This window comes from Haplochromis burtoni, unplaced genomic scaffold, assembly GCF_018398535.1.
Source record: "Haplochromis burtoni strain Fernald_Lab_line unplaced genomic scaffold, NCSU_Asbu1 Contig_382, whole genome shotgun sequence".
Taxonomy (NCBI): domain Eukaryota; kingdom Metazoa; phylum Chordata; class Actinopteri; order Cichliformes; family Cichlidae; genus Haplochromis; species Haplochromis burtoni.
Genome location: NW_024582743.1, coordinates 47,036 through 70,243, shown reverse-complemented (window position 1 = coordinate 70,243; position 23,208 = coordinate 47,036). Strand labels below are relative to the sequence as shown.

Here is a 23,208-nt window from a genome sequence, read left to right as displayed (position 1 = left end):
GGCACATTTAAATCTTACAAATATAGTTATTTGGCTTATATCGTGATAGATATCGTTATCGCCTGAAATGAAAAAAACATATCGTGTTATGAAAAAATCTCATATCGCCCAGCTCTAGTCACAACCAGTTATTTTGCAGCTCAACCACCAGGCCTGAAGTAGATTTGAAAAATTGTTGTCAAGATCGATGAAGAAGCGAGGGATGGACAGACGTACAGAGATTTCCCACGTTGTTGGGAAGATGGCAGTGGAGTTCAGTCGGGGCAAGTCTTGAAGGTGTAGGTTTGAAGTCTTGAGCACAGCAGACAGTGAGCAGTTAGGGGGTCAGATGTGATGCGTAACAACCCGCATACAGTTAAATAATACACTGCAGGCCTTCCTCCCAGGCTCCACTGATTAATAATTGAAGTCTCATGTTCAGGACATGAAACCTGCTCTCTCTTTTCCAACGTGAGATACAAGGTGCAGCGTGGCCTGTTGCCAGTTAGGAAAAAATATGTAATATTCAAGGAAAAGCTTTTGTAGTGCATGTATAGAGGTAGGTCTTAATTCTAATTACTGATTTGACCAGTTCCCGCCTGATGGTGGATAAATGAGCACTTGTGTTGTCAATTTTCAGATCAGGATATTGACTACAGATTTCACGATCTTTCGTCATCTTCAAGTGTTTGACAGTCAGGCGGCGTGCCGTGTCTAATTTAGGCATGTCTGTGAGCAAGGCGCTTATCCACCGACTGGTTGTTCTGGCAGAAACCGAGTTTGTGTGTTGGTTCAAGCTCCCGTCTGATGAATAAAACAAAGTTAAGAGGGTCTGATAAATATTGCAACCTGCGATCAGAGTTCAGGGCCGATGCTCAGTTTGGATGGCAGATTCATCTCTCTGTCCCTTAAACCTGTTCTGAATATCCTGTCCCTCACCTGGAATTTGCTATAAATCAATAAAATCTGAGGGAACAAGTGTGCTTTGAAGATGGCTGTCAAATGGAAGACTTCTAGTAACTACCAAATTTACAAAGCTTTCACTGGTGGATTTTAATTACGTGTTTAAGTAAAATTGTCACAGTTTATCACAGAAAATTAGTTTGAAGTGCCGACTTACTATAATCATGTAAGTCAAGATCCATTGACATGCTTCTTTTTATTTAATATTTTAGGGTTTTGTGGCTGTTTATTTTTCTTTGAAGGCGGTATTGAGATTGTTCGTGGGTCAGCTCTGGCTCTTGGGTGTGTCCCGATGCTTTTGCCTGAATGTAATCTTCCATATTTTGTCTAGATTTCACTTTTTAAGGTTTTTCTACTTTGTTATTTGTTTTTATTCGCGATATTCTGCAGTCATGCAGATGTTGTTGGGTCTGTTGTGGTAAACTAAGAGCCGAGCCCGAAGGCAACGCCGTCAATTTACTGGTCGATCTGTCAGACCTTAACAGAGAGAGAATTTAAATATGAAGATGTTATTGTGATGTGATCACAGCATGGAACTTCATTATGACACATGTCATTTACTGTAACATCAAAAACATTTAGGGTTATTTTCTGAGTTAATGCAAGAAAGCCATCGGTGCTGAATAATTGTTTAATGAAATGATTTCTGTCACAGGTTTGAATCTGGTTTTGCTGAAGAGGGTTGAGGAAAACGAGCTCCAGGTCCTAGAAAGCGACCTGCTGAACCGCTCATCAACTGTGCTGAATACTGCAGACCGGGTAACCACTGCGCAGCCTCATTAACCGCCTCAGTTTGTCTCTACTTTTAGATAAAATTGGTGTAATTTTAAAGCCATTATGTGATGATAATTATAACACTAATTTTTTGTTGGGTCTTTGTGGATTGATGATGCACATTCAGTCGTGTGTGAAAGAAAGTTTCCACAGGACTCTCTGCAGCTCTGTGAAAAACCAAGTGCGTCCTGTGATTCAGAGGCTTGTAGACTCACCTTTAGCAGGAGTAACCTGAAGTAATGTTTGACTATCAGTCCCTCATGTTCTTGTGGAGGAATTTTGACCCACACTTCTTATGATGTTGCTTCAGTTTATTGATGTTTGCAGGCATTTGTTGTTTCACAGCTCTCTGAAGGTCCCACCACAGCATTTCAGTCAGGTTGAGGTCTGGACTTTAACTGGGCCATTGCATCACCTCGATTCTTTTTCGGCCATTTTATTGTTGATTTGTTCCTGTGCACACTTGAGTGCTCCAGACCAGAAAACTCACAAAATATCCAGTTTTGGACCATTCTGTTTTTGATTAACAACACCTTGATGCTACTTACCCTCCTAATTCCTATGCAAGCACTTAGGGTGAATTTAGTTTTTCACAGGACTGTAAAACTGGCTGACATCCAGCAAAGACAACAAGTTAATCTTACAGTATATACCGTAATTGTCGGGCTATAAGCCGCTACTTTTTGCACAAGCTTTGAACCCTGCGGCTTTTAGTCAGGTGCGGCTTTTCTATGGATTGTCCATGATTTTCGACATATCGTAAGACGATTTGTTTTGTTTGTTCCGCTGTTGTACGGCACTACGTTGCCTGGCGGAAGGGCATGTGATCAGACACACAGTATCTGGGTTCAAGAGTGGTATGTTGGTCACGTGTCCATCCGCCACGCAACATAGTGCCGTTCAAGTAGCGTGAAAAACAAACTTCAAATTAACGCTACGCGTTCAGCGGGAGTCGTGGATGACGAGCGGCGATAAACTTGCGAAAAGCAAGTTATGCTCAACTCCACCGGTGGATTCTGACAGCGTGGAAAAGTGTGAAAACATCCACGATCACCAACGGATTTCGAAGGGCTGGACTGCTGCATGATGGAGAGGACACCGCCACGGCCCTTCAGAGGGTGTTCGACTCTGACACTGACAACGAGGATTTCTTTGGTTTTGTAAGTGACAAGAAATGAAAGAAGCTGAGAGTGGATGACGAAGCCATCCTGAGCCTGTTCATATCTGACACTGGAGGAGAGGACTTTGGTGGTTTCAGTGTGCAGGAAGAAGAGGAAGATGGTGGTGAATGACTGACTTTTCTTCTTGTTAAAGCCGTGTCACTGCACCTGAGCCTAAAAGGTAGTCCGAATCTATTTTTCTGGTGTGCTGCAGGTTATTGTTATGTACTACATTTGTTACTCATTTATGAAGCACAGTACATGTTTCGCACTTGTAATTACCGCTACTTGTACATATACCTAAAAAGTTATGCAAATATGTACCCATAACTTGTTTTTCAAAATATTAATAAAAGTGATGTGTCTCCAAACAGCCATCTCTTTCATGACAATTCCCTTTGTGCATATTCTCTTACATATGATAAGTCAACATTGAAACACCTGCGGCTTTTAGTCAGGTGCGGCTAATGTATGTACAAAACAGGATTTTCCCCTGATTTTAGCTTGTGCGGCTAATATTCAGGTGCGCTCTGTAGTCCGGGAAATACGGTAACAGAAATTAGTGTTTTTTTTTTGTCATTTCTGACATTTGACAGAAAAATCTCTCTTAATCCTAAGGAAATGAAACCCCAATTTAATAAAGCTTGTCACCAATCATATTGGTGATTTGAAGTTTCTATTTAGTAGAAAGTGGGATGTTATTTCATAGATTTGGACCACCCTCATCCTCAGCTTCACATGTAAGAATACTTTAGTTGTGTCCCATCATCTTTCTGATTCTTACGTCTGGGATCTGGTTGCATAATTGTGTGCTTATTAACCATTTTGTCTTCCGTGAACAATACAAATGAAAACAGTCACGGTATCAAGGTGCCGAGCCTCTAGGTGTAAGTGTGTGCACCATATATGGATAAAGAGCTTAAGGAAGGAAGAAAAGACTGAGGCTGTGTGCGAGTGGGTGTGTGATTGGATGAAGTGTATAGTGATTTGAGCTGAAGGAAAAAGTTCAGTATAAAAATGTCACTTCACCTCTTCCTCCCAGTGCACATAATATTTGATACCAACATGTTCTATGTATGTAAAGATATGTGCATGTATTATACAGGCAATAGTAGTTGGCACAGCCTGATCAAGGAGTATTATATTTAGTATTAAAATGTTTAAGCAGTTAAATGGGGTCAGAGTTGTTGAGTTCCCCCCCTGCATCTGGTCTTTGTGCCCCACCAAGCTCTACTTGTGTTGGACCTGTTTGAATGGAAAATTCCCAAAACAGAAAGGCTCTGACATCATGTTTTGTTGATCATGTACAAACATTTTCCACCACTAGATGTCAGTAAAGTCACAGATAATAACTCCTCTGTGTTTTTTGTTTTTTTGTTTTAAATTTTTTTCCTTTTTTGTCCTTGGCAGGTTTGAGCTGTAGCGGTGTGGCCGGGCAGCCTGGCTGCCCCCCTGCCTCCAGATGAATGAAGAACACTCCGGGACACAGAGACACAGCTGATACAGGTCAGGACGCCCTCACTGCCCCGACACACACTGCTGCACAGAAATAGTGTTTGTTTTCTGTTGCATTTCCAGTCAAGTCCAGTGTGTTAGAAAGGAATACAGATAGTTGACCAGTCTTAATCATACCTCGTAAGACCTGTCATTCAAATCCAAAGATGGTTGTAGTGGTGACTTAGAGATACTGACAACTGCAAGCAGCAGTGATGAGTAGAAATTCCTGTTGTACTTTTAATGAAGTCAGCCTGAGTGGTGCATGCATTGCTGCTGCACTGTGGTACAAAGTCTCTGTGGGCCACACAGCCACAAAGAAATTGACAGTCATGCAGTGAGTTCACCGTCATGCAGAAGTGCATGACGGTGAACTCACTGTGAAATGATGAAGTTCATGAAACTTAGAGACTCACAGAAACTATAACACGCCTCTTTGGGTTAGGCGTGTTTGGATCTCAGAGGGTTCATTCATTTAAAATCTCCTTGAAACTTGCTGCAAAGAGAGAGTCCAACATAACCAAGTGTTTACTTTTGAAGCCCTAAGCTTTGGTCACTGTGTTTAAATGTCTCAGCGTTCACAAATTAAAGGCTAATGTAGCCACTGAAGAACACAGGCTGAGCCTAAATATTCAGTTTGGACTGTATATGAGACTCAAATTAGAGCAGGTGAATATTTTAAATGAATTATAAACTTCATCCGTCTTTCCAGTTTCTTAACTATTTATCCGTCTTGAGGTTGAGGGGGGGGTCAAAACTTACACAGGGCAGACGGCAGAGTAGTAAGCTGCCAGTCACAGTGCTAACAGAGAGATGTTGACAACCACACACTGTCAAATCCACTGCAATGGCCAGTCTAGATTCGCTCAGTGATATAAGATGCATAATTTTGGATTGTGGGAGGAAGGCGAAGTATCTAGAAAGAATCTGTGAAGAAACGACCCGGTGGCAAGCTTTGATGTGACATCATATCACAGTTTGAAACAGCAGTGTTGAAGGGTTAGCAAAGACTTTACCATGTAAAAGCAGTTTAGGAATCTAGCCTACTTAAATTAGGGAACAAAGGTGGAGCGCTATCAGCTGAACATGAGTGATCATCACATTTTCTTCTTTAGGCTACGTCCACACGTACACGGGTATTTTTGAAAACGCAGACTTTTCTATACGTAAATGCCATTTTGGGTCACTGAAAACAGAATTTTTTAAAAACTCCTGCCAGGCTGGAGATTTTCAAAAACTGTTTTTGCGTTTACGTGTGGACGAGGAATACGGAGATTCAGTCACACAATGTCAAAGGTGTGCACCGTTTTTCACGTCACAGCGTGCGCGTAATTGTTTACATGAGATGAATTTCTTCAATGGCAGACATAAACAAAATACTGTTGCTGTTAATCTTACTATCTGCAGTTTCACACGCTTACATACACACACGCAGTTACTGCCCCTCTAGTTAGAAAGACAGAGGCGTCAGAGTGAACTTCGGACTGGTTTTGAATAAAATAATACAATCTATGTATGCTGTATGCATTTTGCTCTTTCCTAAGTTGTGAGTCCACACAACACTCAAAATACTGTCTTTAGTTATTAATATTTGAAATGATGAAGGCACTTGAAAAGTAACACCTAATTAGCTGCCTTTCCAGAAAAACAAAAACTTTTCGTTAGTACTTAAGGTTTTGTGAGGGTACAAAACCCTGTTTACTCTTTCCCTCCCAGGCTTCTAGACTTCTGATTGGCCAACATTTTGTTTTTAGTGTTTACATGTGAATGGAGATATGGAGGGAAAAAAAAAAACGAAAACAGAAAATCTCAGTTTTCAAAAACAAAATAAAAAAATACACCTTTACAGATAGGGCTGTGCGATATGACCAAAATCTCCTATCCCGATATTAAGACATCTATCGTCACAAAAATGTAACATTTTCTGTAAATTCTGTGAATCTCGGGCAGCTCGACTTGCGGGAAGTGTTTCCAGCTGCACGTCATGTAGCTGGAGTCGAGTGTTTTAACCGACGCATGAAACGATAAATTTTTAGACATAAGTTGTAACGGCCGCCGTTTTCTTTGTGAGTATTTATTACACGGCGTGCTGCGGGGAAAAGCCTGTTCTAACGTTTGAGTCTAAGGTTTATTTTTTAGCACCTGGCGGCTCTTTTTTACTTCTCATCCGTAAATAATCTGCTCTTTCACGTGATTCAGTTTCTTTTGAAAAGTCTCAACAGGATCTTGAGCTTTATTGTGAAAGGTTTATGTGGAACATAAACAAGCGGACACGCGATGGTGCTACCGTTGTTGTTGCTAACGACAACGCATAAAAACAGGTGCTTGTCCGTCCGTAGTGTGGTTATATAAAATATAAGAGAAAGAGAGAACTTTAAGAAATTATTATAGCCACTACAGTGACCATCAAAACGGTGAAAAAAATATTGCCGTAAACAGTTTATTTTGTGACACCACGAAACAAACGATAGCGTAAAATGAAACGATAGTGTTTTTAGATCGTCATCTGATATATATCGTTATATCGAACAGCCCTACAGATAGATATGCCTTTTGTTTTGTTGGTTTGCCCTCTTCTGGCTATAAATGCAGTCTTTGGATGGTTCAGTTCTAATCGAATGCGATTTTGTTGTTGTTGTTTTTTTGTCCAGTTTTAAAAGCATTAGAGCAGAAACACCAGTTTTCTTTCAGAGGAGGTTGATGAATGCTCAGAGCTGGTAATAACTGTGGCTTCCCGAGTCTACATCAGAAGACGTGCTGTTTGTTACAAAGTGATGCAGCAGTATGTGAGTCAGTGCCTGGGCGTTTTTCCACCTTAATTCAAATGTCTCTAATAAAGGCGAGCAGTAACAGGAAATATCCAGGACTTGGAGTAAATAGGCTGGAACACATAAAACCATCACCATTTTATATGAGCAGGAAGCTGCCGTTTGGTAAATGATCTGTATCGTGTGTTTCTCCTCAGGGCATGCAGGTGTTTCTGCCAATATGATGAAGAAAAAGAACCCGCACAAGTGAGTAAAGACGTGCTGCGGCTCATTTATTTTTATCCGGCCTGAATATTTGCTCTCGTGTGCAACTTTTTAAGGGCAGGGAGCATTGATTGTATTGTTTTGCATAAAGGAAGCATAAGAGCAGCCTCGGCCCGCCCACCAAAGTCCTGTCGCAGCCTCGACGCAACATCGTTGGCTGCCGGATCCAACACGTCTGGAAGGAAGGAGGAGGACATGTGATCTGGAAAGGAACTGTACTCGACCAGGTAACCAAAGGTTTCTATAAACTGTCCAATCATATGTCACTCCATTCTGTCTGTATACACCTGAGCTCACTTTCTTCTGTGTTAAAGATATAAAAGAACAATGTGACCACTCTGATACCACCACTTTTGAAGCTTCAGTGTTAACGTTTTGGCAGCTGCCATGTTATTTTTTTTGATAGCCAGAATTGACCTTAACTGGAGCTAATGCTGGCTTGCTTGGTTAGCATTGCACAGAGAGATGCCTGCAAATGAAATACTTGGATTTCACTCACCAGCACTAGAGCACACTAATGGGTGGTCTGTTTGTTATTTATTGTTGCTACTTACTTCTGAGGTAACTGCGAGACAGAAACTACACACCCTATAGAGAGGTGTATTTCAGTGACTTGAATTACTTAAGACAGGGGTGGGCAAATCCAGGCCTCAAGGGCCAGTGTCCTGCAGGTTTTAGATCTCACCCTGGGTCAACACACCTGAATCAAATGATTAGTTCATTACCAGGCCTCTGGAGAACTTCAAGACATGCTGAGGAGCTAATTTAGCCCTTTGAATCAGCTGTGTTGCATTAAGGGCACATCTAAAACCTGCAGGACATGGACCCTTGAGGCCTGGAGTTGCCTATACCTGACTTAAGGTAAAGCTCAACAGAGTGGTAAAGCATTTCCTAACTTACATAATTAATTAGTAAACTATTTTAAAAACTGCAGTTTTAGGCACTTGGCCTTAATTTTTCTGTTGCTGTCATATTATTAAATATTATTATGATGTTACTGTTGCATTAATTTATGAGGTTGTGTGGACACAAGCACAAAAATTGGGTATTTGTGTCCCACAGGTGCCTGTGAACCCGTCTCTCTATCTGATAAAGTATGATGGATTTGACTGTGTTTATGGTTTGGAGCTTCATAAAGATGAGAGGGTTCAGGGACTGGAAGTGCTCCCTGACAGACTTGGTAAGGCTGAACATAATTTAAACCCTTTTATTTTTCTTCTTCGTCTAAAGGACACAGCAGACATGTAAACAAGTAACATGAGTCGTGATTTCATTTTGACCCCATCAGCTAAGTCCCGTCTGACAGACGTCAACCTGGCCGACGCCATGATAGGTAAAGCGGTGGAGCACATGTTTGAGACGGAGGAGGGTCCGAAGGAGGAGTGGAGGGGTATGGTGCTGGCCCGGGCTCCCATCATGACCAGCTGGTTCTACATCACCTACGAGAAAGACCCTGTCCTGTACATGTACCAGCTGCTGGACGACTACAAAGAAGGAGACCTGCGCATCATGCCCGACTCTAGTGAGTGAAATTAATTTTTAAAGAGACTCTGCCGAGCATTTGGATCATATTTGCATATGTTGTCCACATTAAAGGCCATTTTCTGTTTAAACAAAATGAAAGTTGATGTGCTTTCTATGTGGTAAGGATCGTATTCTAAATGAACTATTTTATATTTTCTAATATTTCTGCTTTTAATTTCGTCTAAAAGTTGTGCTGCACAGTCTCACCTCCATGCATTATATATACATTGGTTAGCTGCAGTTGTTGGGCAGCAATTGGCTTTTGGGAGAAATTGTCCATCCCCATTCATGCTGTTCTTATTCATGGACTGTAGAAAAAATGCACTTTTATCAAAGCTGCTTGCGTACAACTAATTTTTGTAAAGTAATCTTGAAGGATTACTTGTGTAAAGAGTCAGATTTACCCCTAACAGTAACCTAACCAAGCACAGTACTGTGCAGAAGTCTTGCTTCAACCCTAATTTATTTATTTATTATTTTTAACTACATGGCTTTTAAGGAGGCAGACTTTCTTTTGATTTTTGAAAAAGCGGTTTTCAGCAGTAGTTCTTCATCATGAGGCTTTTTGGAAATCTTTCAGGTTTTCTTTTGACATTGGAAACTTCTTCAAATATCTGAAAAAGACTAGACACAAGATAAACAGTAACTGAACATCATGTCCTTGAGGAATAAAATCCAGCAAAGACCTGACACATGATGTTAGAGATATATCTGGAGCTTCAGGTGTTTCATCTATTGTTTACTGAAGCCTCATCAGAATTGATTTAAGTGGAAGGATGGCTGTCAAGAAGCCATTCTTACTGAAGGGAAACGGGGAGACACATTACACAACAACTGAACTGAAAATCAGTTGCAACAACTCTGGCGGAGTGATGAATCTAAATTTGAAATATTTTGGTTCAACTTATTGTCAGTGTGTACAGAGGAGGTTGGGAGAGGTACAACAGTGAGCCATGTAAAGCATGGTGGAGCCTCTGTCACGGTGTGTAACTGGACATTATGGAATCATGAATCCAGACAAATACCATTAGATTTTGAATCACCATGCAATACCATCTGAAAAGCAATGATCCCAAATACACTGCCAATGCAGTAAAAGGATTGGCACATGGATAGAGAAACACACAAAGGAACATAATGAGTCACTATCAGGCCTTCCATAGAGCCCGGCCTAAACCTGACCCAAAGAGTAAGTGAGAATAAAAAGCCCATAGAAATGAAACTATACAGCAGATGGAGAAAAAGTAAAACTAAGTGCAAAAATAAATGTCCAAATAGACTTCATGTCCACCCCTATTAGCGGGAGTTTGTAGGTCTTTAAAGCGGAACAGTACTTTCTGTCTCAGTGTTAGGACCGATTTAAAAACGATAAACTGTGAGTTATGGGTGCAACCTCAACATTGCAAAATGGGCTAAAACCTTAAAATGCAAACATGTTGGTGAATCTGTAACATTTTTACCTATTTAAGAAAACAAACAAACACATCTGTTTTAGCACCTGTCTCACTTTCTCCTGCAGATGACAGCGTCCCAACAGAGAGGGAGCCAGGCGAGGTGGTGGACAGTCTGGTGGGTAAACAGGTCGAGTACGCCAAAGAGGACGGCGGCAAACGAACAGGCATGGTCATCCACCAGGTAGAGGCCAAGCCGTCCGTCTACTTCATCAAGTTTGATGATGACTTCCTCATTTATGTGTATGACCTGGTCAAAACTTCGTAAGACTCTGTGGATTTCCTGAAGCCCACCCAAACCCAGTGAGATGGAAAGAAAATGCAGCACACGTCAAGACATCTGAAGCATTTAACCCGGACTTGTTCTTCGGACCATCAAAGATGAAAATAAAGACTGAAAAGAAGATTTTTCACAGCGGGAAATTAGAACAAAGGCTGTTTTTGCGAGTCAACTTGTTTCTCTGCAGGAAGGTTTAAAATGGAAAAAAACGCCTTCTTTAAACCCTTAAAATAATAGGAAAAAGTTACCTTTTAATAGGTCTAAAAGCTTTTGAAGCCCTGTATTACATTTCTGGAAAAAAAGAAAGTTATGTAAAAGATCAATTTTAGATTAGAAAATAATACAACATGGATTAGATTCAAGACGAGGCTTCCTTTTTTTTTTTTTTTTTTGTACTAAACAGCGATCTTGTGAATAGATCAATAGTAGTCATCTCTTTTTTTGCTTGAGCATTTAGAGATTCTTCTGGAAAGATTTCTGTGTCATGTTTTCTACTGAAGCTCACCTGGCCACAGAAAAACAAGCAGACTCCCAGTGAAGAAATGTAGCCTGAAGCCGGTTGTTGGAAGGGACTTGACTAGAAATCAACAAATCAAACAGACTAGAAGATGAAGATGATGATTATGATGAAGATGATAAAGCAGAAGAAGGATTCTTGGACTGGAACATTTCTAGTCACGATGAAGGAGGAGTTGGTGTTTGGACTCAGACGCCACATCTCAGTGTTGACGATAACTTCTCCATCTGCCTAGCATTACCATGTATGGAAGCTCATTTCTGCCATGATTAAAAAATACTCATGCTAAAGGCAGTATTACAATATTTCTAAGTAAAAATTATGACGCCCTAAATCCGAATAATCAGATAGTTTTGAAGGGTAGCTAGATGCGCCGTTTGGTATACGCGTCACTGAATCATGAATTCATACATTCGCATTTCTGTGTGAATATGCAGAATTTGTAGTTCAGGCTCTGTTGGCCAGTAACGAAGGTAAACAGAGCAAAGCAAGTGAGGATTGTCTGACAGTGATTTAGAACATGACAGCCAGAAATGCTGGTTGTTCCCAGGGGTTAATTCAGCAAATACGTCCACAAACATCCAATCATTTTCACAATTTTACAAGTTTAGTTAGTTAGTTTAGTTGTTCAAAGAAAATGATAGGAAAAAAAAAAATCAGAATCTTGACTATTTTTTTAGATTCATTTCCGACATCAGTTTTATTTAATATTACAAACTTTTACAAACAAAGCCAAAAAGTATTCACTTATTATGTTGATGTTGAACTAAGTAAACAGTATTTCATTTTAAGATCAGATTAAATAATACTTTGACTTGCTAGCTAATATTTAAACTAATGATATACAATCCTTGCTCAGTGAGATAAAATCTTTGACTTTAAAACAGGGTCATGTTTCATAAGTCTGACTAAGCAAGGCTTTTATTGTTGGTTAGTTTTTGTTGTATTTAAATGGTCATTTTTTTCTTGGTACAAATGGGCTTCCATACAACAGAACTTCACAAGACAGGAAGTGAAACAAACTGGTTCCATTTTGACAGTTTAATGTCAAAGCTGGACTTTGTAAAGCCCTGGAAACTGTTGGCCCAAACTTCATCCAAGCCGGGTGGTTTGGTGACATCTCTCTGAAAAAGGAACTGTTGAAAACATCAAAATGACCTTTGGAAATATCCTAAACGCCAATTTGTGGCCCATCTGATTGGATGAAGGAAAAACTACATTTTTTGTTTGGCTCTTGTACAGAGAAAACCAAGCTTATTTTCATCACATTGTGTGCTACTCACACAGACCCCATGTTTAAAAAAAATCTCCAGCAATTCCAAACTGTGACTTTAAAAAAAAGAAAAGAAAAAAAGTTTTTTGTTTTTGTTCTTTTTTTGCTTTCGTCTTTGCCAAAATCCCCCCTTCTTGTCGTGAAGTTGTTTGATGTTAAAGATGATTGCTTTTTGTTTTCTGTTTTTTCTCGTGATTTCACTAAAGCCTTTGGATTTACTCTCGTGTTGTCTTTTCTAAGTCGTCAAAAAAAAAAGGAAAAATGGGGCCGAGAAAACGAAACTGAACCATGGCCAAAGCCCTTTCTGTCCTTTTGGAGTTTGTTTAAAAAAAACAACAAAAAACAACAACAAAAAAAAAAAAACTTGTCATGGATAGCAGGCAAACACCTGGCTGTGTCACTATTCATGGAAAAACAGACTTTGAGAGCAGAAAGCCTGACTTAATGCTCCTTAAACCTGAAAGGATGGAGGCATGAAGAATGCTTCCTGGACACTTTGTATTGTGTGTTGGACTTTTGAAGTCACTAGAACGCACAAGGACAGACAGATTTGCTGTAGCGCTACAGTCATGTTTCCAACCTTGAAACCATTGGTGAGACCTGAAACTTCTGTCAAGAGCGCTGGGAGCCTAAATCCGGTTCACTTCCATGTTTGGCTTGATAACATTATAACTGAAAATATCCCAGTTTGTATTTACACACAAACCAAAAGATCACAGACTCTTCGTGGGCAGATCGGATCTTCTCCTGGACGTCTTGGAAAGAGCTTCTGTGGGTGCTCACGAGGTGATCCGGTCTGCTTCACAGCATGTATGCAGTAAGAGAGGACACAGTTGGTCGTGTTTAGTATATAAAGAGATTAACAGCCAGTGAAGGTTTGAATTTGTTTTGTCACAGATGTACTTTTTATTTTATTTGGATTTACTCCAGACTGAAGGTTTTCTAAAAACTACTGTTTATTGTACTTATTTGAACTTAAGTTAAAGGGAACCTATTCTGTTTATTGCTACTGGAGTCACTTTGTGTGATTCAAAATTATAAAATAATCCCTAAAAAGCAAGCAAACATCATTTATACTGCAGATTTCCCTCCACGAGGATGTGCTGGTTCTTGCCAAACCTCTGTACAGGCTGTGAATTTTAGCATGGGAAAAGAAAAACTGAGCAACAATAGCATAGTAAGAAATTATGAAACTCATAAGCTAATTCCATAACATACAGATTCAATAAAATAATTGAAAGCTTAAAATAAAGCATAATAATAATCAACTCTGCTTATCTGAAACAAACAGTTTTAGCTCCTCCCCTTTTGTTCTGAATTGCCACTCTCCCTATACAGGTGGTTGGAGCTTCTGTTGTCAGATGACCATATTAGGGATATCCACTCTCTCTGACTTCATGCAGAGCCAAGAGTAGAAAAAAAAACTGAGTTTAAAGCAGTCTGAAGTTTAAACTTTTGCCTCAGATTTATAAACAATAATGGTTTTGATAAGTGCCACAATATAACACTACTGAACTGATAATGATCATAATCAGTATTTAAAAATAGCATTTTTATTGCATCACAAATGCACATATGATATTATCTTAAACAATCCAGGCTGACTGTAACGGTTTGCAGTTTATTTACTACTGCTGTTGGCGTTCATGTTTCTGTTGCCATGGCAACTGCCCACTAATTGGGAGAGAGTCACTTCCCACACACACACACACACACACACACACACACACACACACACACACACACACACGAAAACCTCCCAAAATCAGACTGAGTCACTCCAGAGTCAAATCCTGAGGTGGTTTCTCAGGATTTGACCTTCTGCCAGCTGCTCCGTGAGCGTCTGTGCGTCTGATAGTCTGTGCAGTTTGGTGCTGAATTGTAGGTGTACACCTGTGATGGGGAAAAAAAACAAAACAAAACAACATAATAGGTTCTTTTTAAAATACTTGAGTCTGTTCTGAGTCAGTGTTTTGTCATTCGTCTACATTTGTGGGATAAACTGGGATCTCCTACAGGCTGCTGTCAAAGCCAGTGAACTCCAAACACGAGGGCAGCCAGCTGACTTGATTGCACTGTTCAGGCTGTTTGTGACGGTGGAAATGTGCTTGGATGCTTTGGCTGAATCGATGTACAGAACAGTTTTTCTTTGTGAAGCCTTCAGTGTGTGTACTTCCTGTAATGTAGTTAGTTGCAAAGGCAGATTAAAGCTCTTATTATTATTATAACCGTTCTTTAAAAAAAGAAAAAAGAAGACAGACCCTCTGTGAGGTCTGTAAGTCTCTGCACTTGTGTATCTGTTTTGTTTTTCATTGAAAAAGAAGTATGATTGTGATCATCTCAGCTGGCACTATTTTAATCAGTTAACTAAATAACGCGTCGTTGCTAAGACTCGACTCCCAGCCAGGTTATGTTGGTTCATTTTTGCTCTTATTATGATACCAGATTATTGTGGTTAATGTTGAAATGACATGGGCCTTCTATCATCCTTTTGCCTTGTATTGTTTGTTTTTGTATGTTTAAAAAAATGTATGTTAATAATTTTTATTGTTAATGGAAAACCTGACACGGTGTGCGTCGTCTTCTTTCTACCATCGTTCATTTTCCGGTGATTTAGAGCTCAGACTGAGCAATGAAGTTGTAGTGCTCACATGCTCCCGTGTGATTTAATTATAGTTCAAACAAAAGCAGAGCACTGTTTACCCAGAGAGCCACATCGCCATTTCATATATTTTTAAATGATTTTATTTTATATTTTTCACTCTGAAACATCAAATAGTCTAGCTCTTCAGATTGAACACAGAATGGTTCGTGAAGCTTGGTAAGTCACAAGAGATGTTATAGTTTTCTTCTCAGTTTCTGATTTTAGATCAGTTTAGTTTTTTGTTTTAAAGCTTTAACTGGTTGTTTTAGTTTTCGCATTATATGGAGGTCTGTGAAGGATATTAAAATATTAATTTATATGCTCACCATAAACTTATAGTACACCTTGCAAGTACTGGATCGAAGCCCACTTGCCTCCAGAATTGTCTTAATTCTTCATGGCAGATTCAGCAAAGTGCTGGAAACCTTCCTCAGAAATTTGTCCATATTGACATGATGGTGTCACATGACTGCTAAACAGCCATGGTGTGAATCTCCTTTTCCACCCAAAGGTGCTCTACTTGAGTACACAGAGCTATATGTCATATTCCAGAATCCAGTAACTGGGATCATTAAGGGATAGATCTGGTCAGTAATAACACTCAAGCAGGCTGTGGTGTTTAGATAATGCTCAGTCTGTACTAATGGGCCCAAAGTGTACCAAGAAAACATCACCATCACAGCACTAACACCAGCCTTAACTGTTGATACAAGGCAGAATGGATCCATGTTTAAGTTTTTTATGCCAAAGTTTCCTGTTCTTTGGTGACAGGAGTGGCACCCAGTGTGGTCTTCAGCTGCTGTAGTCCAGAGATGCTCTTCTGCATACCATGGTTGTAATGAGTGGTTGTTTGAGTTGCCATTATCTTCTGGTTTCTGGTATCAAGAAGACATTTTTAACCGCTCGATATTTTCTGTTTTTCTGACCGTTCTCTGTAAACCTTGGAGATGTTTTTGGGGGAAAATCCCAGCAGGTCAGCAGCTTCTGATATATTCAGACAGCCTGTGTGACACCAACAAAGATGCAAGTCAGGTAAATCACCTCTCTTCATCACTCTGATGCTCGATTTGAACTTCAGCACCTTGTCTTCACCATGACCAAATGCCTGACATTGACTGATAATTATATCTGGGTTAACAAGTAGCTGAGGTTTGAATCAGGACTCGTCCTTGGTATGCGGTGGCAGTGCTAATTAGTACTACATATCCAACCAATCATGCTGTTGTTTTCAAGGCAGAAATTAATTTCAGAACAGTTTTTTTTAGTATCAGGTTATAAACATGTTTGTTTTAACTGTGGACTCACTCACTTTTGGAGCCAGCCTCCAGTGGACATTAGAGGAACTGCAGTTCTGGTACTTCTATTAAACAGCAGCTGCTTTACTTCAGGCTTGAGGGTTTAAAGCTCCACCCCTCTGACATGTGAAAGAGGAAACAAGTGTTTCCGTTAAAGTTTGAAAAAGAAAGCAAGCCAGCATGACTTGAACTGAATTTGTGGTTAATGAAGCAACTTCATTAACCACAAATTACTTAAAATAACCAGACACTCTTTAACTCATGATGAGTCAAACAGAGTAGAGATGTATCTGAATATAGCATGACAATTTTATGCATTCTCCTTGCAGTGTTTGATTAGCTCTCAGAAAACTTGTGTTCATACACCAAAAACCACAGGGCAGGTTAATTTCAGAGTGACTTTAATTTCGCTTTGCCACTGAAAAAAACAAAACGTGGAAACAATAAATAACACAGTAAAATCAACCTCTGAAATGCAGTAAACAGTAAGCAGCCACCTGAACTTCTGAGGAGAGCGATGATGATAAAAAGAGTCAGCGAGTGACAAAGATCAGCTGTTGTGAAACCGCAGCTGTGACTTTGGTTTCCATTTACACAAATGTATACCAAAACACCACGTCTCATTTTCTTCAGATAAAAAAAGCTTCAGCAGCACATCAGAGACAGAAAAGCCCTGGAAGAAATAACGTACTGAAGCTGTTTCTTATGCGCTCAAACAGCTTCTGATTGATGTTTCTAACCGTCGCTGTCTTACCAAAGGACACTTTGGTATAATAACCAGCAGCCGCCTGGTTATTCATCCAACAGAAAATCACTTAATAACACCTCAGGCTCCAAAAGTCACTCAATGTGTTTTTACCAGCAGGAGAAAACCAAAAATACTAATAAAAAAAATTACTGAATCATTATTAAACTTCCCTCTACTTAGTTTGGAAAACAAAAACATAATTAAAAATAGCCATGATATAAAAAAATTACTGAAAATCTCAAGCTTCAGCTCACAGTTCATTCCCTCCGTCGTCCTGTCAGAGGTCCGAATGCTATGAAAATATCTCTGCTATATAATCTTTCTGTACAGGTACGTTTCTCACACAGCGCGGCGACCCTCTGTGTGTGTGTTGGCACCGAGGCAGGCGTGTCTGTCATCGAGGATGCTTTCTGTGCCGCTCAGTCGTCGATGAAGGTGAGCCGGCCCGGCCCCTCGTTCTTCATCCAGCGGCGGTACCGCTTCATCCTCGTGTCGGTTGCCATCTTCACCTTCATCTCCTCCTCCTGCTCTTTTCTGTACACCTGAAAGACAAAGACATTTTAAGATAATGTATGGAACTGAACAAATATTCGCTAAATTAATTCAGCACAGCGAAAATAGGATAAAAATAAAAAACGGAATGGCACAAAATGTCCCACTAGGATCCTCGAAGGGCTAATATATTGACAGAGGACGCAGTATCTGAAACCATAAGGCTGTACCAAAGCTCTTCCCATCACAGCTATTGGGTCTAAGAATTCTGCACGGGCAAACGAGGTGAAGCTCGAAGCAGGAGCTACAGGTAGGTTTGTTTCTGACTGGTCAGGAGTAACTGCTGAAAGATGCTGACTACACGACAACAACATGACTGACTTCTGGAAAGCTGCCACACTCTTAAGGTATTTACACATCAGACACGTAAAAGACACTCACACAGACATCATAATTTTATTGGATGAATTTGCAACGATCTGAATAATCTGCCCAATCACCGGTATGCAATGGCCTTTACTTTGAAAGTCCAGTCTGGCTAGTTCCATTCCTTTCTGTCAGGTGATTCCCTGATATCATTAAACTGTTTCAAATCTTTCATCTCACAGTTTGGATGTAGAGCACCACTGTCTTAGACTGCAGCTGCTGACTGTAGTCTGAACCTGGCCCTGCTATGCAGAGTTTACTGAGGCTGCAGAAAAGGACAAGGTCCATCATCACCAGCTGCAAGTCTGTGCAACACCTGAAAGACCTGTGGTCAAACTAACACCAGCTGCCTTTAAAGGATGGAGCTGGATTAGCTTTTATTCATGAAGTAAGTAAGGACAAAGACACTAAAAACGTACCAGGAATATCCAAGGAGGAGGCTGTAGGAGGGAAGAAGCAAAAGAAAGAATTGACTGCGACCAACCTCGAAGTTTTCTTTGATCCAGAGCTGTTTGTCCAGGAAGGTCCGCTTGGTGCTTTCCTCCAGGCGGTCAAACTGAGTCTGGGACAGCTTCATGTACCTCCTGAGGATAAAGCAAGGTGAGAAACTTCTAAACATGTTTCATGTCATTCATCCCGGCATTCATATTGTCACTTAAGCCTGAGCTGACCTGATGATGTAGAGCTTCTCCTCATCTCCATACTCCTCTCTGCAGATGGTGAAGCGGTACACCCAGGACACGTACCACGCCACGTAGTAGGTCAGGTAGTACGGGAAGAGCACGATCTGACACAGTAGGATGTCCGACAGGTTGGGCTTCTGGTAACCCCCTTTGATGTCTATCTTGTTTTTGATGATGTCGCGGATCACCTCTTCCTCCTGCTCCCGGATCTCCTCCTTGGAGCGTCGGTTCTTGCCTTTTTCCTTGGTGCGGTTGAGGAGGCCTTGCTGCTTGGCGATCTCCGTGGCCTGGATGCGGTACTTGGGAACGGTCATCAGGTAGTTGATGGCCTCGTTGTAGCTGCTGTGCCAGCTGTAGTACTGCAGAGAGATGGGAACAGGTTTGTAAATCAGTCAGATGATGTTCAGCAAACCATGGCTTACTCAGTATGCGGTCTTACCTGGAAGATGGAGATGGCACAAATGGTGACCAGGACGACGACCCGGACGTCCACTTTGGGAGCGAGCCGTCGGCGGTAGTAGGCATAGTAGTGCTGGTAGTACTCCTCAGGGTGGTCCAGCATGTAGTCGTAGTCCCGCCGCGTGTCCTCATCCTGCACACACAAAGATCACCAGGTTTTAATTCCTCCAAGAATTAAAACACCTATGAGAACTGAGTTTGTTAATCCGGAGTGAGGAAAATACTGGTTTTCTGTCTTAGGAGAGCTAACAAGCTCTTAGTCAAATACTGGTTTCCACTCATCCTACTCCTCTCATGCTGCATTTCATTTTTTCTGTCAGTCAATATAAAGCATATATTAGAGCACATTAACTGGCAGAAATTGCTTTTATAATTTTATAATCTGACAGATCACTGGACACTAAATGTGTTTCTTTCAAATAAAATAAAGCTACAGTATCCGTCCTTCTAACTCTTTATCAGCCAGTTCTCCTGCACTGAAAAATTTACTGTAACAATCAACTAATTCATCACAAAAGTGTTTTGTCAGGTGGAGGTCTGGACTCTGCGAGGGGCAGTCAAGTTCTTCCACATCAACCTTGCTTTATGCACTGGTGCGAAGTCAGCGCTGAAGCATTGAGGGTCCCTTTCACTTGCATCCCATGGTTTGCATCATGCTGGGTGATGTTAGGCTTGGATGAGGCTGCTCAGCCATGGAAACCTATTCCATGAAGTTCTCTACACACTGTTCATGAGTTAATCTGAAGACCACATGAAGTTTGAAGGTCTGCAGCGTTTGATGCTACAGTAAGTTGTTGATCTCTCTGAACTGTCCGCCTCAACATCCACTGACATGGCAACAACTGAAACACTTGAATTCAATGAATTGGATGCGGGACTTTTGGCAATAGAGCATACGCCAGTGGATAGAGTATAACATGGAACAAATGATTAGTTCTTAAAGAATTACATTTTTCGTTAAAAGCAACACTGAGGTCAACTACAGAAATAATTTTAAACTGTTCAACACATTTTATTTTATTCTATTTTTTTCTTCTTTTTTTTTTACTGAACTTTATGCAATTGATTGTGATTATTAAACTTTACCTGTAACTCTAGACTCTGGTTGAATGTAAATGACAAAGGTGTTGAATTTAAGATTAAGTACTTTATCTCTATAGTAACTACCAATAAAATGAACAGCCGGATGATGAAATGTCAGGCCTTTCAGCTCACAACTTATTAATAACAAAGTCAAGATGAACATGAGTCCTAAAAATACACGTATGTGCGGCAACTTTTAAAGTTTTGAACATGGGTGTAAATCAGCTATGAAATACATCATGTTTATGCATGTGTCAGCTCTGATAATATTTAATGAGAAAAGTAAACAATATTCATGTTCATGTGACTCATTGACGTGAAAATGACAGAATGCCTGCATTATACTTATTTTTTTTCTTTAATTTGACAAGTGGTGTCTAATTTTTGTGTTTTCCTTTACCTAAAGAAATATATTTTTCATAAATTTGTACATGGATGCATAAATCTGTACAAACTGCTGCACAAAAATTCACCAGAATACAAGAAATACAGAGTCTGACACTCAGAATACTCAAAGACGACCTCTGTAAGCCCCAGTTTTGATAAAATCTGTTATCAGAAAATATCAGTGCTTGCATGCATGCATTTAATTTGTTTGTGCTCGTTGCCCAACTGTCTGAAGCTTTTTACCACGTTATTACTTTAAAACCTGTCATGTTTTAAAGATTTATTTTGTTTAAACATGTTTTTGTAATGGGTTTAAAAGGGAAACTTCTGCTTATAGGTTTGAATATATCCCAACTCTAAAGCACACGTCTCTACCCCTCTGCAGACTTCTGGAAGCTGGCCAATCAGAGGAAAGTTAGCTTTTTGGACAAATGGCCTTAAAGAGACAGCTCTTTGCTTACAGGATGAACTGACCAGCACAAAGGCCCAGTTTTTGGAGTATGAATCATGCAAGGTTACTCTAGAAAAGTTCAAGGTTACAAATATGGAAATAAAAATAACTTAAAAATAGTGGAGCGCTATTAAGATGGTCAAATATCAGAGGATATATTACAGGATCGGAAGCACAAGCTGACTTCATGTCTATTTTAGGACTATCAGAGCAGTGAAGAATTAAACCTGCAGCACAGTTTGAGGTAATACAAGATTGGATCAAGTAGACATGGTGGCACAAATAGTTTCCGGGTGGATATTAAAACAAATGAAACTTTTATGAGGAAATTTAAAAACAAAACAAAAAAACACTGTAAAGCTTTCAAACTTCCCACACTCTCGGACGAACCTTTAACGTCTCGTACGCGGTCGCGATGAGCAGGAACTTGGTGTGTGCAGATTCCTGGGTCTCCCCCTCCAAGCCCGGCTCCCCCGGCCTGAACCGGTCCGGGTGGTACCGCCGGGCCAGTTGACGGTAAGCCCGGGCGATATCCGACTTGGAGGTCTCCCGAGTGACACCGAGCACGTCGTAGCACACCTCCTTCCCACAGTACAGACCCTCCACCAACGCCGAGACCGCCGGCAGGGAGGACACGGAGAGGAGAAGCACCGCGAGGCGCCACCACGACTTCACCGCCCGCGGACAGCCGGTGCTCCGTCCGCCACCGCTCCGCTCCCCGGGAGCAGCCATCTCTGCCGTCTGCCTGCCTGCTGTCCCGTCGCTTACTGCTGACGACATCAAAACGAGCCGGAGCGGAAGGATGACAATCGAAGATCGTTTGGTAGAAAGATGAAGCCTCCTTCATTTCTTTGATTAGTTCATTTAAGTTTTTATTTTTTGTTTTTTATTGGTTTTATTTTTCGGTTCCAGCCTTTAATGTTCCAGTTCTCTAAATTAAAATGCACAAATATATGAAATACTGTTTTTTTCTTCCCTTTTTTTGTTAAGTAGCTACAACACTTTGTCATCTTCATAAACCTCATAGTTTAATGGTTCTGGGACTGTCAACTGCTGCTGGTACGTCATGGATTTCCAGGTGAAAATACTGAGTGAAATTACAGTGAAATTATTATTTGTGAAACAAATATCCAAAGATGAATTTGTTGACGCTCTTGTGTGGATGATGTGTATCTTTATTTCACATGGAATCCCTTTTTATTGTTTTTATAACTGATAAAACTGCAGGATACAAGATATTTTTTTCAGCCCCTGAGGTGCAGCATATCATAAAATGTTTCAGATCTACAGTGGCTGGCCTAACCAAATTATAGCCTACTTTGCAGTCAGATTTAGCACAAATAAATAAACAATACATGTAATTTTGCCTTAACATCTCATCAAAAGCATGGTGGCATTGACAAGACTATTCAGGGAACATTCTGGTGAAAGGTTTGATGGATCAGGAAAAAAAAAGAAGAAGAAGTTTATTGTCACATGCTGTGAATTTCTTTTCTAGAGTAGTGCACACTACAGGCTCTTAATCAGTGTGATATTACTGGTGCATTGCTCTTGTTTCTGTAGTTAATTATGTTCCACTCACATAGATTTAGTGTTTGGCTGCCTCTGTTGACGCCGGCCATGATGACTGAAAATTCCCCACTTACTTGTGATAAAGATCACTTTCTTTATTCTAGTTACTCAGATATTCCAAGACTGTTTCCCACAGAAAAATGCAGATGTGTTCAACATTTGGGTCACACATTAACTTCTAAATATTTATAGGAAATAACTTACTGCAATTACAGTTTTAAAACGACAAAATCTATAAAGAGAAAGTTGAAAAATAATTAAATAAATGATCGGAGTGATCCGTCTTCTATCGTGAATAATCTTTGAATTGAGACTGAACGATGACGCGGCATCAAGCGACAGGCTTCCCGTCGCCTTCTGGTGGTTGATTTAACAGTTGCAGTGAAGCAGTTCAGATAAAGCTTCACACAGATATCAACTCTTTTAAAGCTTTCCCAGTTTCCCCCTCTTATTTTAGTCATTTTTTAAATCTCCTTTTAAAATGATGATAAATGTTACTTCTGCTGTTTTAATCTTTCATA

The 23,208-nt window shown here is 40.3% G+C and overlaps 2 protein-coding genes across 5 annotated transcripts in view; one reads left to right on the top strand and one right to left on the bottom strand.

Moving 5' to 3' along the window:
• Positions 1-15,013, top strand: part of LOC102305249 (spindlin-1) — a 25,043-nt gene extending 10,030 nt beyond the window's left edge. For 2 of the 4 annotated variants that reach the window (XM_005944400.3, XM_042212617.1), the window contains exons 2-8: positions 1,598-1,701; positions 4,287-4,382; positions 7,336-7,384; positions 7,494-7,629; positions 8,465-8,582; positions 8,691-8,924; positions 10,446-15,013. In XM_005944400.3, the coding sequence (XP_005944462.1) occupies positions 4,343-4,382; positions 7,336-7,384; positions 7,494-7,629; positions 8,465-8,582; positions 8,691-8,924; positions 10,446-10,645 (777 nt within the window). In that variant the 5' untranslated portion in view covers positions 1,598-1,701; positions 4,287-4,342 and the 3' untranslated portion in view covers positions 10,646-15,013. The remainder of the gene's footprint in view (positions 1-1,597; positions 1,702-4,286; positions 4,383-7,335; positions 7,385-7,493; positions 7,630-8,464; positions 8,583-8,690; positions 8,925-10,445) is intronic. The other 2 variants (XM_005944402.3, XM_042212618.1) reach the window with 1 other exon arrangement.
• Positions 15,014-16,770: 1,757 nt separating this feature from the next.
• dnajc25 (DnaJ (Hsp40) homolog, subfamily C, member 25) lies at positions 16,771-21,910 on the bottom strand. The gene is made up of 5 exons (XM_005944405.3): positions 21,506-21,910; positions 19,175-19,327; positions 18,724-19,094; positions 18,537-18,636; positions 16,771-17,676 (listed from the first exon to the last, which is right to left on the bottom strand). The coding sequence occupies exons 1-5, from the start codon at positions 21,893-21,895 to the stop codon at positions 17,554-17,556; spliced, it is 1,137 nt and encodes a 378-aa protein (XP_005944467.1). The 5' UTR covers positions 21,896-21,910; the 3' UTR covers positions 16,771-17,553.
• Positions 21,911-23,208: the final 1,298 nt, after the last annotated feature.